At 37.9% G+C, this 19992-nt stretch overlaps 1 protein-coding gene across 1 annotated transcript in view; it reads right to left on the bottom strand.

The window, feature by feature from the left end:
• Window positions 1-12711: 12711 nt before the first annotated feature.
• Window positions 12712-19992, bottom strand: part of RpS23 (ribosomal protein S23) — a 32315-nt gene continuing 25034 nt past the window's right edge. The window contains exon 4 of the mRNA XM_081759353.1: window positions 12712-12835. Coding sequence (XP_081615479.1) covers window positions 12753-12835 — 83 coding nt within the window. The 3' untranslated portion in view covers window positions 12712-12752. The remainder of the gene's footprint in view (window positions 12836-19992) is intronic.

The raw sequence follows: 19992 nt of genomic DNA, 5'->3' as shown, positions 1-19992 counted from the left end.
AATTCCGGAACTCGGGAAGAATCCGGAATTTAGAAAATTCCGGAATTGAGAAAAACTCCGGATTTCGAAAAAATCCGGATTGTTCCGAATTCCGGAATGTTAACGAAATCAGAAATTTCTAAATTCCGGATTTTTCCGACTTCCGGAATTATTCCAAAATGGGTATTTTCCGAATTCCGGAATTTGTCCGGTTTTACCTTCGGGAGTCCGGAAAGTAATAATTCCGGAATTGGCTATCCCTAATTTATACACAACCTTTCAGAACACTAAGCTAGTAGCTGTCTACAAACAAACAAATAATGCAAAGCATTTTGTATCCTGCAATACGTCATGTATTAAAATCCGACAGCAGTTTCAGTATCTAACCAGAAATTGCATGTATCTAGTTACTGGAAGCTGAGGTATGAAGAATTGTATTGTGTCTTATCTTTTTGTCTTATACAACCCTACAAACCACTGAATATCTAAACGGCTTTCGTTAAATCCAAGTTGTAGTACTCACAGTTGCATCCATTTGTGTCTATATGATCGTGTTACTAAAGCTTACTATATGACAGCGTTAGTAACTCTTTCTCTGCTCTCCCGTAAAGTTGTGATACGATCTACTACAGAATAAAGAACCAATTATCAATTTAACCAAGTTGTTGTATTACTACACATCTGCTTCCGCCTGTCAACTCTGATCGATCTCGTTGACGCGACATATTTGCTTTTTTACACCCCTTTCTTCGTTTACTGAACTAAACAGTAACTATTCTGAAATATACTACTGCGCATGCCTCGTAGATAAATATTTCTGATGCCAGTAGTTTCCGTTTTGTCCAAGGAATGTTCCTTTTCTTATTCCCAGCATGACCCTTTTATTACATTATATGAAGAGCATGTAGGTCTAAATACCTCATGTATTACATAGAATGTAGGTTTAACTCTTCCAGCAAAGAAGAAACATGTGATCATAGTATACAACTCACAGAAGTGATAGCTGGCAATACAATGGTCGATATTCCTAACGACACAGAGCGTGAGCAGTGCCCTCCCTCTGGTCTAGTGGCTAGCACGTGCGACTTTGGTGTCTGGTGTCCCGGGTTCGATTCCCGGTGGGAGAGCATCTGGTTTTTAACTGTTCCTTATGTTTCTGTGTTCGTGTCTCTGTCGTTATTAGAAAAAGCAAGTTGAACGAGTGAAGCAAGTAAAATTAGCAATAAGTAAGTTACTGAAACACGTTCGGTGAGTCAGTTAAAAAAAGTGGACAAAGCACTGACTTTTCACGCCGTCCATGCGAGTTCGAATCTATCTCGGCTTGGTTTTTTATCCATTTGAGAGCTAATCACTCTTTTCGTACTTTTCGCTGTCGTTCACAGTTAAAGTAACTGACTATTCTTATTCTTTCTACGAATGATGGATCTTCTCTTTGGCTTCATGTCAAACATGCACACGTAATGAAAAGACGCTGTCGATAATAATAATAATAATAATAATAAAATCAAATATTACTAGCTAACTCGTGTGTGTACTTCGACAATATAATTTTATATTCTTATGTGGAAATAAGTAAGGTTGGCTGGCGCCCCCCCCCACTAAGTTTTTTCGATGAGCCTTATGGGTCCACAGTGTCCAACGTTGGTCCCATCTCACTATCACGTCCTGTTCTCTCGATATAAGTTATCGACATTTTGCCTAAAGAGGGCTCTGCCGTGGCTCCATGACTACCCATGACAATGACTTCGTTCATTTTGCATTGAAATCGCTTATTTTTCTGATTACTATGAGTGCATACTGTCCAACGTTGCTCCCATCACTCTACAATTTCCCGTTCTCTCGATATAAATTGCTAATATTATGTTTGTAAGGGAGATATGGCGTTACAATTATTACGTTTGAAGAAGAATTGAGGAAGATATTGCCTTGCCACAAACAACACCTATTATTATTATTATTATTATTAATAATAATAATATTTTACTTACCACTAATGTTGCCTACCTTTATTTGCAATGCAATGTGTTACTAAAAAGCAAATCAAATAACACTCCTCGCCATTCACGCTCCCGAACTTGAAATACATGATTTACAATTCTCTGTTAGGGAAAAGCACATTTATTATATTATTCTTTCAAATAACACATTTCACAAGTTACTTCACTTTTAATGTGTAATTCCATATCGTCACTAATAATCAGCTTGTTCCGATAGAAAAATAACCCCCTCCTGCAAAAAAAAAAGAAGCCTGACCGTAGCGAAAGGGCGTGAACCTTCCTTATGCGATTAATCGGGTCCAATATTTCAATAAGTCCCTGCACACACATATCTCAGTAAAAGAGGAAAAGTTATTCAAACTTTCCGAATATCTATTTATGGGCGAAATTTGGTTCCCTTGGAAGTTTTTAAGGATTTGAAGGGCCGCCATTTTGAATATTTTCATCTGTTTATTCTTGTTAACGAACTCAAGATATTTCAATTATTAATGTTTGTGCCAAGTTTTGTCTCAATCCGCTGAAAATTAGGGTAGTTATGACATTCACAAATAGCGTTATATATATATACATACAGATAGATAGATAGACACACAGAGGGAGAGAGAAAAGGTGTTTTGCTCCCTGCTCGCACCTGTGGTGCGTCAGAGCTAAACCGGGCCCCTTTGCAAAACGTATTGACCAGCCTAACCTAAACACAAACCTCTTAATTGCTAACGTAGAAACGTGGTCGGGAGGTGTAAAGCATGTAGAAATTGAATTTTTAATAACCATGAGTATGGATTCGAACACTCCACTTCCATGTTTTTCTTTTTACTTTTTGCAGCTACATCGGAACGTTCAATTTTTATTCTTTACTAATTGCAAATGGCGTTTACATTCAAAATATGAGGAATTTTTGTGGCATTTGTTCGGATATTCTTCTCTTTCAAAATTAAGAAGAGAATAAAAGCAATACGCAAAGACAAAAAGCATTATCAGTACTAAACATTACCAATAATAATTGCTACGAAAGACTAAATACGACCTCTTTTACCATCTCTCATGAGCTGTATGTATTATTAACAAAATTTTTAAAAACGTCCTTGACGTGGATTCGAACTCGCGTCCTTTTCATTTGTAAGCCAGCACCTTAACCACTACACCAAGATCATGGCGTGGTGAACGTTTAGTTGTTGGCGTATTTGTTGTAATTGTGTTTTATGTTCCCACTTCGACAATTTTTACTCTTTTTTCTAAGTTTAACAGCTGTTTCTGGCTTTCTCTTTCGGTGTCGTCCTTTATTTACACTATGTACTATTCGTATTCACAGCTTATGCTCCTCTGCAATGTCTTATTCAGATTAAACTTTTCTTTTTGCCCCTCAGTAAACATTTGATTTAATTCTCATACTCTCCACGGATGGAGCGCAGGAATGCCAGACTCGAAAAATAGGTGTACATTTGCTTTCCTGACAGATAATACATCGATGACAAAATCACTCATTTCAATTCTAAATTCTTGGGAGTCGTTTTTGAAGCGCGTTATGAACTGTGTGTGTTGCATGCTTCTATATTAAGCAAACCCCTTTTCCTAAATGTTATCATGTCCTCATTTATCATTCTGTGAACCTTTTTTTATTTATTTGGTCTATCACTACCTAACATCAAGTTTCTCTCTGGAAAGTTGAGTTGAGTTTTAGTTTAGCGTCCCTTTCAGCAGCGAGGCTATATGAGACGTGGACCTACTGATTAACGTGGAATCCGAACCACATGAGCTCCCGCCGGGATCTCTCTGGAAAGGTTTGCATTGTCTATTGCTAGATGTGTTTCACGAGTTGTTGTTCTGTAGTTCTTCCTAGGTAAAATGTCTCCACATGGCCAGTTTCAATACGAAAAAAATGTCTTTACCCCCCAAAAAGCAACTTTGAATGACCAACTTGAAAAAAGTAACTTTTAGTTTCAAAAAGGGACTCGCCATGAGCCCTCCTTTGGATACCACATGACTTGAACGAAGAGCATCATGTTTGATGGTGCCTTGAAATGTTGAAAAAATAATAATAATTGAAAATCTTCCTCTATGAGCAGTGTTGTGACAGGTGACGGAACTTGGCTATATTACTATGACGTCGAAGATGAGGAGACCCCCGTGGCTCTTCGCAAGTCCACATCAGTGAAGAAGAGAATGGTGGCGGTAGTTTTTAGTGTGCGTGGAATTGTCGAGCGAGTTGTCTTAAAAACATTTATTTATTTATTTCATTTCATTTCATTTCAGAAGACTGTCACAGAGAAGTGGTATACCGAGGAATGTCTGCGTAGTTTTTACAGTCCTCAAACAGTTGCCCACAAGAATGGACACATGGTTTCTTTAGCACGATAACGCTCCAGCGCAGCGTTCAAAAGTTTACTCAGAGTATTTGTCCAACACTGGACTAAAAGCGTCAGAACACCCTTCGTACAGTCCAGATCTTGCTCTCTGTGACTTCGCGCTGTTCCTGCATATGTTGACCAGACTAAAAGGAAGGCGTTCTACAAACGATGACGCCCTACTAAGGGCTTGGAAAGATGAGTGCCCACATCTCTCGCGAAAAATGGCAGTTTCTTGGACGACTGGTTTCGAAGAATGGAAACGTGTGTAATGTGTGAGAAAGCACTTTGAAAAAGCATAAGAAATAAGATCGTATTGCAAAACTTTCCTAGTGCCTTTTGTATATATATAATTTTTTTTAACAACTCACGGATTTCATTTGGGTGAAGTCCGCGTTTCATGCGGTTTGTGGCAAATGATCAAGGATGGATGTGAGATTTATGGAACTAAGTTTACTGGTTTAAATTCATCAGGGGGGCACGCCCCAAGAAATACAGCAAATATTCGGGAGTGTACCTTACAATTGGAATGAGATGCGGTGCGGTGGGAACATTTGAGTTTTCATTAGATGGCAACCTTACCAAAGTTAATTAGAAAGGCGAAAGTGGCCTTTGTATTGGGAATTGTGCTATACAGTTCTGTGCAACTCTATGATCAGGACACAGTGAGAATAGTGCACTCTTTGCAGCAATGAGTTTATCGTTGAAAGTTTTTGGAGAACGGAATGTGCTGTTGCTACGCAAAGGGCATTTAGAAACAAATTTGCCTCCCGTTCTGCCCCAGACAGGAACATAACATGGTCGCTGGTGAATAAATTAGAAGAAACAAGGTCGCTTCTGAGACAGGGAAGCATCAAACCTCGCAGGCACGTTTTGTGGAAGATGTCACTTATCGATTCCTTAGTTCACCCAAACAATCTCTCCGTCGTTTGTCGCAAGAAACCGGCTTATAGCTATCCAACATGTGATTTATGAATGCTACCAGTAACAATTTGTATTCTGCAATTTCGCTTCAAAAATCCAAAACCTCACTCCAATTGTACGGTACACTGGCGAATATTTGCTGTTTTTCTTGAGACGTGATCGGTATTACCCCGGATGAATTTAAACCAGTAAACATAGTTCAATAAATCTCCCATCCTTCCTTGATCATCTGCCACATACATGAAAATCTGACTTCAGTTAGAAATTCTAGACCCACATGACATCCGTGAGTTAAGGTGTAAATTTTTAAAATTGGTTCAGCAGTTTCTAAGAACTGTCGAGTTGTCTGGTTTGAAACGAATAACATTAAGTTGGTCATATAACTCTTCCGTTATTTCAGTATGTTTCTCGTTCTTGGTGTAGCTGTCATTACGCTATCGACGTTATTCTATTTTCTCAGTTGTCTGGGTATTGCTATTCACATTTCCTTTCCTTTGTTAATCCATTACTGAGCAGGGTTTGAGCCGCTAACCGTAGGCTTTGCACTAATCGTTGGCTAGCTATTTTACCTGTTACTCTACTCCACTCCACTAGCTGATACTCTTGTTGCGATACCTATTGGGTACATGGAAAAGTTCTACCCGTTTCTGATAGTCGCTGGTGGAAAGATGTGACCGAACATATGGCACTTCATGAACTGGAAAGAGGGCTCACGTCGTCGGGAGAAAATTGCAGCAGCACGCTGGTAGTGTGTACTACTGGTTCGTAGCCGAAGAGTGCCGATCAAATGGCGACCAATGAAAACCACATCAAACACTGTTTACTGTACGAGTTCGATAAAGGCAGTAGTGCTGCCATGGCCTACCACAACATTAAAAGCAAGTCTGTGGTGAGGTTGCAGCTGACGAAAGCACATGTCTGTGGTTTCGAAAATTCAGGGGCGGCGACAGAAGTGGTCAAGATCAACCACGATATGGGCGTCCATCAGCGTTTTACGAAGAGGATCTGGACCAAGCTATGACAGTCCGAATCTAACTGTAGATGAATTAGCGGAATCCTTCCAGGTACACACAGGAAAATGGAAGAAGGCCGGGTTTCCCCACGAAGTTTGACCGTTGGATTCCACATCCGCTGAGTGCAATTCAACGAGAAGGGCAGTCGTGACACGTGCTTCGTTGCTTTTCTGTACAAAAATGAACCTTTCTTGATACGGATTCCCATAGGAGATGTGTGGGTTATATATCGAAACTTGAAACTTCGGAGGACGTGTCGAGTTTCTGAACTGCCTACATCGACGTCCAAACAAGAACTTCATCCCAAGGTGTTGAGGGTGTGGTAGGATATTCAAGGCATAATTCATTTAGACACTTTACAACCTAATTAAACCATTAATGTTACCTGTGAACAGCTAAACCGACTGCGGGAATCAGTGGTCTATGCGTCCAGGCCACATCAATCATCAAGGGAATATACAGATGGTGATCAGAAAAATGGAAACACCTGAACGAAATTAAAACTTACCATATTAATATGGTGTCGGGCCACCTTTCGCCTTCAGAACAGCCTTGATGTGACGTGGGATGGAGGCATAGAGGTCGTGAATGGTAGCAAGTGGAATTTTACACCATTCCTCGTGCAGGGCATCGGCCAGTTCTGAGAGAGAGGATGGAGGTAGAAATCGTCACCGGAGTCGTGTTTCCAAGACGGACCACAGATGTTCAATTATGTTGAGATCTGGGGATTGGGCGGGCCAGGGGAGGTGTTGAACTTTATCCCGATGTTCCTCAAACCACGCTGCAACAACGCCAGCTGTGTGAATGGGTGCATTATCGTCCTGAAAGATGGCGTCATTGTCCGGGAACAACATCTGGACCATAGGATGCAAGTGGTCTCCTAAAATTGCGACATAATCGTTGGCAGTGATTTGTCCGCTAAGTGTGACCACAGACCTAATGAAAACCATGATATGGCGGCCCACAGTATCACCGAGCCGCCGCCATGTTTCACAGTTGGGCGGAGACACTGCAGATCATAAGCTTCTTTGGGCGTTCTCCACACAAACACGGCCCGAGGTTGGGAATAGGGTGAAGGATGACTCATCCGACCATATCACTCCTCCAGTCCTCAACGGTCCAAGTTGCATGGTCGCGGCACCATTTGCCGCGTGCGAAAGCGTTATGGTCCCTGATGAGCGGTTTGGCCCGTGCAACACGACCCCGTAAATTCATGCCATCTAATTCGTGGCGGACTTTGATTGTCGAAACAGGGTGGGGGAGGTGCTGATTGAGTTCCTCCGTCACTTGCTCCGCAGTGGCACGACGGTTCTGCGTGACAATGCGCTTTAATACCCGGCGTGACCTGTCACTCATGATTTTCTTCCGTTCACTGTTCCGCTTCCCCAATGTGGCTTTCCCGTGTGTTGTGTAGGCCGTCATCACCGTCGACACTGTCCCACGCGACACACCTAACCTAGTAGCCACTGCCGTCACACTCACTCCACATAACCGCGCACCAACAATTTGCCCTCTTTGAAAATCTGAGAGGTCTCCCATTTTACACTACCTCCGTCTGCTGCAGCCACTGGACACTGCTGTTTCACTGCGCCTGACGTAGTATGGAGACAGACCTTACACCACCACCAGCGGTCCAGCGCTGCGGGCGCCACGACACCACAGCCAACCCATACATCTGACGTGTTGCCAACTACAGGTGTTTCCATTTTTCCGATCACCATCTGTATATCATCCTATATGATAAGGGAAAGCTACATAGTACAGTGGAGTCCCGATAATCCGAACAGGTCCGGGAGGAAAATTTTATTTATTTACTTTTGTCGCGGAAAGAGGCAGTTTTAGGAAATTATTAACCCTTGGATGCATAAGCAGGGCCTCCGAGGCCCTATGTAGTTTTGTTTCTTTAGCCTTTGAAATATTTTATTGTGTAAAAGGCTGTGGCTTTGCGTAATCTTCGGATAGAGGATGTACATTGTGTATTGTCTTTCTGTACCCATTAGCTGTCAACGCTTTTTAGTAATTTGCATTTTTTCATTTATACCCTATCAATGCATATGCAGGGCCTGCGAGGCCCTTGACCAGATTGCGTTCGCATTGCATTATGTTCTAGCTTGTTGACGTAAAATATATTTTTCTATAATATTTTCAGACCTGGCATTGAATAACTGGGTGCTTTTATACATTTTAAGATTGTCAATAGATGGCACTACGCACGTTGATAGTGATTTTCTTGTAGATTGTTTCCCCAAAGCATTTTACATTGTAAATTCGCAAAGAAATAAAATGTGTTTATATCGATTTTGGAGAATGTAATAGATATTGATGTAATTATGAGTTTTGTTGTTTTATTTGGCACTTATAAATTACCGAAGGTTTTGCTATTTTTGGAATGTATTTGTGTTCCCGTTGTAAGTTGAAGATTCGTGTGCTTCGTATTACATTTGGTGCTACAATGGCCTCTACTTAGAAAAGGAAAGCATCAGGCGAAGACTTCGGCAGTTTTGTGCGTGTGTGTCTTGACGAAGACACAGTGATATCCGATAGTAGTGCGACCGACTCTGAAATTGAGGATTGTTCTAGTACTGCTCGGCCTATTAGTGTTCGTGAGGAAAGTGATCAGGACTATTCTTCATCAGGTTCAGAGTATTGTAGTGACAGTGAGTGCATACAACAAACACAGAAAGATGATACCTTCATTAGCGTAAATGGAACAGTATGGAAGAAGAACGCTCCGTCTAAATCACGTACCCGAGCTCATAATATTGTAAAGTGTACCCCCGGTGTTTCAGGGGAAGTGAAAACATCGTGTCCCAAAGACGCATGGGATTGTTTCATAATAGAAGAAATTATACATTGCACTAATTTGGAAGGGAGAAAATTAGCAACGGAAAAGGAAAAGCAGTGGAAGAACGTTTCCGTTGAAGAAATGAATGCGTTTTTCGGTATTCTGTTACAAGCAGGATTTGAACAGAGTTGAGATGTGCCTATTCGTGAGCTATTCCTGGACGAGAGGTCTAATTCTCTTTACAAACCAACAATGTCTGTCAACCGGTTTGAAGATATCCGTAAAGCACTAAGATTTGACGACAAGCGTACACGAAGTGTTCGTCTGCAAACGGACAAGCTTGCACCAATTATTTATGTGTGGAATCTTTTTCTTGATAATTGCAGAAAAGTAATTATTCCCAGTCAGTTTGTAACGATTGATGAACAATTAGTGCCATTTCGCGGAAGGGTAGTTTCATCCAATATATACCGAAAAAACCTTCAAATATGGCATAAAGATCTTTTGGTTGTGCAATGCCAAATCATCATACGCTGTTGATGGGTGTATATATACAGGCAGGAAGCCAAATGAGCCAGTTCAAAGAAATTTGGGAGCAAATATTGTTAAAGAACTCACTCAAACCGTGAAAAACTCTTCAAGAAACGTAACAATGGATAATTATTTTACCAGTGTTAGTCTTGCAGAGGATATGCTTCAGCAAGGAATCACAATAGTGGCAACAATAAGACAAAACAAACCTGACATCCCGAAGGAGCTGAAAGCATCCCTCTCAAGAGAAGTAAGATCTTCAATTTTCGACTTCAAAAATGACGTCACTCTTGTAAGTTACGTACCCAAAAGTAACAGATCAGTAATTATGCTTAGTACAATGCATCATGACAAATCCATTGTTGAAGACCATCCGAAGAAGAAACCGGAAATAATAAGTTTATATAACTCAACAAAGGGAGGTGTCGACGGAATGGACCAGAAAGTTCGTTGCTATACTTCCAAAAGACAATGTCGAAGGTGGCCTTTTGTATTATGGACGAATATGATGGATGTTGCAGCTTTGAACAGTTATGTTGTCTTCTACACTCAACATCCAGACTATTTTCCTAACAGAACAGACAAACGTCGTCTTTTTCTTAGAGAACTCGCAGAAGAATTAGTGAAACCTCAGATGATCATGAGGCTTCCAATACCTAATCTCCCAAAGTCAGTTCAAGATGCCTTGAAAAGATGTGGAATTTCCAAGCCAACCGAAGAAGAAGTCAGAGCTGGAGAACCAAAAAGGAGGAGATGCGGATTCTGTCCTTACGATCTTCACAGAAAAAGCACCTTGACATGCTCCAAGTGTGGAAACAATGTTTGTAAGCAACACAGTAAGTTAGTTTATAACTCATGCTTCCCATAAGTGAACAGTGTTTCCTGAACTACTGAACTTTGCAAACTGGACGGCATATGCTTAGAAAAGTTTATGTATTGTGATATAGGAACTAATATTACTTAAGTCATTGTAGTGATAATATAAATGTCATAAAAGGCGTATAATCCCAATAATAATCAAATCACTAAAGCTCTTAGTATACATGCTGCATAGTTAGAGTTCAAAAGCTTTATATATATATATTAAAAGTGTATTTTTCCATTGAAAAATCTACAGGGCCTCGGAGGCCCTGCATATGCATTTATGTATAATTTTCATACCATGAATCTAAGGGTTAACTAAAATGATGAAAATGGGTACATGTTTTCGTAGAGTGAACTGCACAAAGATAATACTCCTAACGGAAAGATTTGTAACTACTGTACGTACAGTACGTGGGAAAATAAAGGCATCAAGTTTTTCCATTTTAAACATCTTTTCAGTACAGCGCATATACTGTAGTCAGAAAACGTGTTTTATATTACTATACACTATGTATTACAACACAATAGACCCGTTAACTCACTTCGAACCGCGATTTTACTGTTCATTTTGGTTAATTCGAACAGGATTCGGTCCCAATTAGTTCGGATTAGCGGGACTCCACTGTACTTCAAGACGTCAGAAATTAATGAGCTTTGGTTGGGTTTTACCCCATCCACCCTATTCCGCTGACTTGGTCTAAACTTCCACCTTTTTCGCGTTTTGTAAACCTACCTCACTGAGAAGATCCATGTTTATGAGGAGGCTATGAAAATTACCTTACGTGAGTTCCTCGGAGTTTTATCGGCGTGGGATTTATCTTCTACCGGAAAGAGGTTATTGACTATGCTGGTGATTAATCAAAGTCCTAGATGAGTTAAATCACACAAATCGGATATAACTTTTGCACGTACCCATAACAAGACGAAAAGAGATGTTAGCAACTCATTCATTCCAATACTATTTTGAATATCTTACTTGACATTTGTGTAAATCAACATTTAGCACACAGTAAAAATGTTAAATCGGACGCTCGCTGTGATTGTGGTTGAACAGGGTTGGAATCATTTACAACGAAACATAAAAATTGCCGTATTTTACTTAGAATTATCGTACATAATATAAATGGTGCATATTAGGATCTTTTGTTCCTCCGAATGTACTTTCTGGCCAGACGTTCTACAGGAGAGAAAATAGCACATAATACTCTATAAACTTTCTTCTCTACATACTTTTACAAATAGCAGTCAATTCGACGAACTTTGAGTCACGTAAATATAGGCTACTGAAATTTTAAGAGGAATCGACTTAAACTATTCCAGAATATTAATAATTTAAAATGCGAAATAATATTCAAATAGATATTTGAATATTATGAAACATCAGTATTATACTTCCATTTTCTTTTAATAAGTTAAATTTCGAAACATCGCCACCTTTCGGCGAGAAAACTAACAATTCTTTAGTTTAACGTCCCACGAACACGCACCGAGGTTAAGGCAGTTGGTCATGATAATGAATGAAATGGTGGAATGAGGGTAGAAGGAAACGAAAAAACAACTCATGAACATACTGCCACCACAAAGCTCGCGTGGCGCAAGCTGGGAACAAACCAGGGACCTGCACCAGAGGTGAACACCTATCAATGAGCCCTTTAAAATAATTTATTGGGCCCTAATTAAAAATAATGTGGCGAATGACTATTTTTATATATATTCGTAATTTTAAATATTTTTCACATCAGCATTTGCATTTCTATTTTACAAAAAATACAACAGAAAATAAGTAACAAACATCTTTACTTGTTTCGCTGAAAAAATTGTGTTTTTAAGGAATTTGGAGCGGAATCCTCGCCGTATGCACAGAAATATTAACGTATATCGCTTTTCCTGATGTTGATTTATGTACTTAAATATTGACAGTGCAAGTAAATTACTTTTTTCTTTCTTGAGATCTTCAACTCTTTTGGAAACGAAGATCGGACTTACTATCTCCTAGCCAACAGATGAACTGTTCCACATTAAAATTCCCACGCTCACATCTACTCTGCACGTACCACTGATTAATGAATTCACCATTAACCTCTCAAGCTAGCATATAAAATAAAAAAAAAAATAAAAAAAAAATCAAGAAAACAAGTTTTAACGAAATTAACTCGTTTTAATAACTTTCAACAGTGGAATGTTGACTAATTAAAAAGACACCTGACGAATTCAGTAACAGATGTTGAACGAATTCTTCCTCCAAGAAGGGCAGAGAGTATTCAATACAATGAAAGGATTTTAAATATCCAGTTTATTTTACGTTACTTTACATATTTTAAGACCTAGGTCTTTCTTTTTTCTCTTTATAAAGCGCAAGAAGTGAGACGTTGGCCACCTTCACCACTTTAAATCTTACACCTGAAAAAAGAAAAATATGGTCAATCGATTATATCATAAGCTAGGTTCATGTAAATTTAAAAGCAACCTTTTATAAAGCTTTGATCCTACTAAATATATTCTACATAATATTCTTTATGTTTCCCAAGTAGAGCATAGTTGTATTTAGACCTTCCTTTAAAAACTACCCAAAAATCAGATTACACTCAAAGGATGTCAGATTATATAAGCAAACCGGACAAAAAATTAAGTTACCTCCTAGGACTTTCACCTCGGTCCTGGATTTTGTTTGGACGTGTACAGGTAATAATATGCAACTCTATCCATCACGACTCTGGAATTCACTAAAGAAGAAATAAACAATTTTGACCAGAGTATATACACTTGTTTATTAAAAACTAAATTACAGTGTAACGGTTTCCACAACTTAACGTTGTCTTCATCAGACACTAACTGCTGATGAAGACAACGTTAAGTTGTCGAAACCGTTACACTGTAATTTAGTTTTTAATAAACAAGTGTATATACTCTGGTCAGAAGTGTTTATTATTTCTTTAGTCAATTATAATCTTTCGTACAAGTTATACCTTTAGTATCATCCCAAGAAAATTACTTCAGTTTTAGTTTGTTCCGTAATCTATCTCATTCAGACTCACTAGAATGTGTTAAGATTTTCATGGCCTATTCTAACATCGTTGATAGATTAAAGCAATCGTTGTAATAGGACGCAGAATATTATATTTCTTGGTTTGTGTCAACGGCATTTTGAATAGTACAAGTTTTTGTATTCAACATATATTTTGCAACTTTTAATACAAGAAAGTGACTTAAAATTTAAATACTACCGAAAGCTAAAGCATCTGAAAAGTGCCTGCAGAAATTTTATTGATTTTAGTTTATGAATACACCATTAATCCGAAAGTGTGTGACCAAGTTACAGAAGAACTGCTTCATTCTCGTGATGATACAATTTAATAAACTGTTTCTCCCTGTGACACTAATTGTCATCTACTCTGTCACTACTACCCCTACGATTAAACTAAAAAATACTTGACGCGTTATATACTTGACTGTTTCTCAGTTAGCAAAGAACAGATCGTTACAAAAATTTGCATGGACTCAGATAGACAAAGGATTTGACCCACGAATTTATAATTTTACTACAAGCCCTCAATTTATTTTATTTATTATTATTATTATTATTATTATTATTATTATTTGTTCAATTTCAAGATTTGCAACAGCACGGTCTGTGTTACTGCCTCTCCTAGCAGTGTGCAAAAGATTTAGACAAACCACTTAAAACAGTTATTTTAGAGCCCTATCACAGCTGTGGACATTTCTATTCCCTAGTTTTATTCAAGAAATACAAATTTATGAGACTGGGGAAAAAGGAGTTGATACATTCTTTGTTTTTGCTGAAACCTCACTCCTTCAGTGTAGTCAGTTCCCACTTCACTCACTACCATTTTAGCGAAGTTTTGTGCTTGCTTTTAAACCCAGAACGGGTCTCTTGGATCTCAATATTTCAAGGTCCTCAACCTGATGATTTGTTACACAATTATAAATGACGTTTTGTAGTTATTAAAATTCTGACCTAATGATTAGTACATGTACTAGATCAATATCTTCAGTTAACTAATAATAATATGAAATTCACGGTACAAGAGTCCATAAGGACCCGGCACTATCAATTGGCTTTGACACTCATAACTAGCGGAAAATGTGCGGTCACACATCGGCTTCTCTTCGCCGGTAATATTAGTTTTCTTTCAAGCACTTCTTCACTTTCCTTTACAACGTTGTTTGAACGCTGCACTGCCGGTACTATGTGAATTTTCACAACAGAGTGCTGATCAGCGCAGATAGCATACTGGAATAATAATAATTAAAAAATTCCATTTTCACTGACAATTTTGAATAGTGTTCTAGAATGTTTATGTTACATTACTGCTAATAATTATCTTTTATTTATATGAAGGAAATTTTAAAAACATTTTAAAAATCTTTTGTTACACAAATATATATCCAAATAGCGTGCATGCTACCGGATATATTCCCTGTGATGCCAGATTTTTTGATATTGGTCCAATATCATGAGGCAATTTGGGAACTGGCAATGGGAGCTGAATTCCTGACCATAGATTGTCAAATTATAAAAGCGTACTTGTAAATTTAACAATAGCATCGGGGATTCTCTTATACAGTCATGGATGTACACTTAGTGCAGCTACACACAAAGGTAACTTTCTTATTAATGTAACTTTTTCGAAATACGAGTAAGAAACGTAAATTATACTCTTCTGCATACGCCAGTTTTTAATGACGTAATTACTTTGAATTAATATTTCAGGCGAAACTATTTTTGAATTCTAAGTAGTGTTCACTTACTTCAAAATTTAAACCAAACTAACCCATGTTTTACACTACGTCGACTTTACGTTCTGACTTTTGCGCAGTGACAATTTGCTAAGATTTTCACAAAGGACAGCACTAGAATCTTGATACACTATTAGTCGGCTTATCTGGAAAAGTCTCCAAAATAAGGAGTTGGATCAACCTGATCATTTCTTGACCGCTTGATACGAGCGGAAGGTCCCCCCTCTACAGAAGATAAAAAATGAGCGTTTCTAATAAATGGCCATATCTCCGAAACTAATAAAGATGTTAACGAATTTCTTTTTCCGGTTTTATCTGTAAGGTGTGCTTTACAATTTTGTCTATTCATGCTTTGCATAGACCCAACGGATTTTCGGAAAATTTAACAAACATTAAAAACTGACATATTCTGTCTTTAATATTTCCTTATTTCTCTGTATCTCCCTAATGAGTTGAGATATGGAAAGAACATCCCTAATTAAATTTGAGCGAGGTAAGTTTGAAGGCAAGTGAGCTTTGATTCGAATGCTTATGCTCCGAATGGCACCATTGAATTTCAGCTCACGTCAGTCAATGAAGGTTTTGTTTTCGAGATGAAAGCCGATTCTTTTCCAATATTTGAAGAACCCTTCTCACCTTTTCTAACTTGAGCTCTCCAGCACTGTCATGATCATTTCTAGATCTCCAGTCACTAGATACGACCGTGCGTTAAAGGGTCACCAAATTTTGAGATAAGTAGAGATGTCTTTTATAGTGTTAAAATCCATTTACAGTTGATATTCAGGATGATTTCGATTTTTCAACTATTTGTGTTCGGCATTTCCACCGGTCGTTGAAAATAACTCCTTATTTCTTTAACAAAAATGTTTATCTTAACATAATGAAAAAGGAGAACATATAAATAATGCAAGAGCATATGTCAAGATGTCTAGGACAAACACTACTTATAGGTGATATCAGAGTGACTGATGACATCGTTGTACACCTGAAGGGTATTTCTAAAATCAAGAATGTTCCTGTATTTTCTCAATGGTACTTTAAAAATGTTTTTGCAGGAACCTCAATAAATATATTTGTATGTAATTTATGAGAATATTACATTGAACTTCATTAAATACTTACTAATTACTAGAAACAAGCAGAACTATAATAATATTCCATATTATAATATCAAATCTGCTCAAAATATTTGCAAAATTACTTATTTCTTTAGTCTTTTGAATCCTCATCAGATGAATCACTTTCAGGTACATAATGAAGCCCACACACACTTGCAATTGTTTGTGTAGCATATATGTTTACATGTACAATCCGCGGCGAAAAACCTGCAACATGAGCATACAAGTTTATTGTGAAATGACGAAGTCTTTTGCTCCAAAATAAGTGTGCACGAGAGGAGGCCGAGGTTTATTCTGGTGTGATTCGTTACACTTAGACGTTATGTTCATTCCCTGTGCTGTTAGGCGTAGTTTCACAATAAACTTACATCCTCATGTTGCAGGTTTTTTGCCGCGGATTGTACAAGACTAGCTCTGAGCAATCTTTAGGCATAGATTCCTGAGTGGTCCATTTGGGCACCAATTTTCCATTCATAGTTTGCCAAACAAAATGTTCGGGTTGAACGAAGTCAATACTCTAGTAACTAGGGAGCCGCCAAATATATGTTCGAAGGTGTGCTCGCTTGATGTGGAGCATTAGAGCACCCTTCGTTGGTGGAAGATGTTTTCTTTTATTTGTGACCGACCAATTAGCACAGACAGCACTGATCGAAGACTTTTGAGAGTCGGTGTAGAGATTCACCACTAATTCTTCTGCACGTGCTATCGTCTCTATCATCCAAATTACCAAATCCTAATTTACTTAACAAGTATGATTTTTTAAATATACATTCCGTTTTTTTTTCTTTCTTTTCTTTCAATTTCTGTGAACTGACTAGTGGTGATTTAGCGGATATTTTTGTAAAATGTGTGCTGTACTTTCTAAACAGGGCGTGCTCACGAATTGATGGTTTATTCGACAATTACAGTCCATGTTCTATTAAATGAGATACAAGATTTAGGCGAACATCAAGTACTTATTGACTGATTCGGAGAAGTATTGAATGTCGAGATTGTCCGTTTCTTCAGCAGTGGAAATGTTTTATTGATTTGCCTGAAAACAAATCTGACATCGCAGCACTTCTTTCTTTAGAGCTGATTAGGTTCTGTACGCAAATATTGAAAGGCGAACAGTTAGTTATCATATTAGGTGGATTTACAGACTTACTTCATAGGGGGAAGACCTAAAATTTCTGAAATCTAATCATGAATAGGCTGATACGAGGGTAATACTTCATGCATACCACGCTTCTAACTGCGGTTATAAGCAGCTGCTTAATGATTGCAGAGACATCGATATGCTTGTTCTCCTTATACATTTTAAAAATAATTAAGGCAGAAGAAATATGGATGTCTACTAGAACAATAAAATTACAAGGTATTCCCATCCACACAATTGTGAATGAGCTCAAAGATAAAATATGCCATTCCTTGCCGGCATTCCATGTACTTACTGAAAGCGACACCACCATCAGTTCGCAGGAATTGGAAAAAGAATGCATGGAATGTATATTTAAAAAAAAATCATACTTGTTAAGTAACTTCGGATCTGTTAATGTGGATGATGAGACGATAGTACGTGCAGAAGAATTTGTGGTGAATCTCTACACCGACTCACAAAAATTTTCGTTCAATGCTGTCTGTCCTGATATTCTGACTGACAGAAATCCAGACCAACTTCCACTAACGAAGTATGCTATAATGCTCCACATCAAACACATCTGGCGGCACGCCAGCGACTCGAATACTGACTTCCTTCAACCCGAACAATTTGGTCAGCAAACTACGAATGGAAAAATTGGTGCCCAAATGAACCACATAGGAATCTATACCTAAAAGTTGCCCAGATTTAAAGTCTTGTTCATGTAAATATATGTAGGACACAATTGCAAGTGTGTGTGGGCTTCAGTCAAGTGCATGAAAACCTGTAGTTGTAATGGTAACAAGTGTTATAACTTACTCATAAACACTTATGTACTAGAAAATGATTCATCTGATGAGGATTCAAAAGACTAAAGATATATGTAATTTGCAAATATTTTGAGCAGATTTGATATGATAATGTACAGGGTGTGCAATATACAACGCAACCCGGAGTTTGGAATAGTAGAACTTTTGAACTTGAAGTGGTACACGAATAATGGTTATACCAAAACGAAACCTTGTTCATGCATATATTTTTAAGCTAGGAAGCAACGATTGAAGTACACTAGGAAACACACAGTGTTGCCAGATGTAACCGATTTTTTTTTTTTTTTTTTTTTTTTTTTTTTTTTTTTGCAAACCATTTAAATTGACTCATAACTCATACGTATGCATGTTCTTTTGTGAGTTTTCAGTTTGTTTAATTGGAGTAACTTGAAAACTATGGAGAAGAAAAAAGAATTTTTCATTTCCACCGGTAACTAATCGAATAAGGCCTCTGTGAGGGTAAACTAGGGAAATCGTAGTTTTCATAAATTAACACTGAATTGGCAACTTTGCTGATGTTTCAGTGCATCAAAAGGTGTGTTAAGGATCTGTCTACATTATGCAATTAATCAAAACAATGAAATACTTTGAAATTGTCATGATAAAACGTTTACTTACATGCACCCGGCAACATTACTACTATCAGAAATGAGTTACCAGTTCTACAGGGGATGCTGCGAGTGTCCCGTGTTTTAATTCGAACACTGTTTTTTTCTCCACCAGGTTGGCAGCAACTTTACGAAGATTAGAAGTGTTAATGTTCTCAATGGTACTGCTAATGTTAGTTTCCAGGTCTTGAATAGTTCGAGAATTCTTCTTGTATACCTCTTGCTTTAAATAGCCCCATAGAAATGAATAGCAGTGTTGCTTGATGCAACGAATTGCATAATCTAGACAGATCCTGAACACACCTTTTGATGCACTGAAACATAAGAAAAGTTGCCAATTCATTTATGAAAACTACGATTTCCCTAGTTCCCCCTTACAGAGGCCTCATCCGATTAGTTATCGGATGAAAAATTCTTTTATCTGCTCCATAGTTTTCAAGCTTCTCCAATTAAACAAACTGAAAATTAACAACAGAACATCCATACGTATGAGTTGTGAGTCAATTTACATGGTTTGCAAAAAAATTGATTTACACCTTCGGTTACATCTGGCAACACTGTGTGGTTCCTAGTGTACTTCAATCGTTGCTTCCTAATTTAAAAATATATACATGAACAAGGTTTCATTTTGGTATAACCATTATTCGCGTATCACTTCAGGTTCAAAAGTTCTATCCCAAACTCCGGGTTGCATTGTATATTGGACACCCTGTAGAATATTATTATAGTTCTGCTTGTTTCTAATAATTAGGAAATATTTAATGAAGTTCGATGTAATATTCTCATAAATTACATACAAATATAAGTATTGAGGTTTCTGCAAAAACACATTTAAAGTGACCATTGAGAAAATATAGGCCCATTCTTGATTTTAGAAATAGACTTTAGGTGTACAACGATGTCATCAATCACTGTATATCACCTATAAGTGGTGTTTGTTCTCACTTAAAACATCTTTACATATGCTCTTACATTACTTATATGTTCTGCTTCTTCACTATGTTAAGATAAACATTTTTGTTAAAGAAATAAGGAGTTATTTTCAACGACCGATGGAGATGCCGCACACAAATAGTTGAAAAATCGAAATCATTCTGAATATCAACTGTAAATGGATTGTAAC

The sequence above is a fragment of the Thermobia domestica genome, chromosome 5, assembly GCF_964235325.1.
Source record: "Thermobia domestica chromosome 5, izTheDome1.hap1.1, whole genome shotgun sequence".
In the NCBI taxonomy this organism is placed as follows: Eukaryota; Metazoa; Arthropoda; class Insecta; order Zygentoma; family Lepismatidae; genus Thermobia; species Thermobia domestica.
Note: the sequence above shows the minus strand (reverse complement) of the source record. Positions and strands in the feature narration are given on the sequence as shown.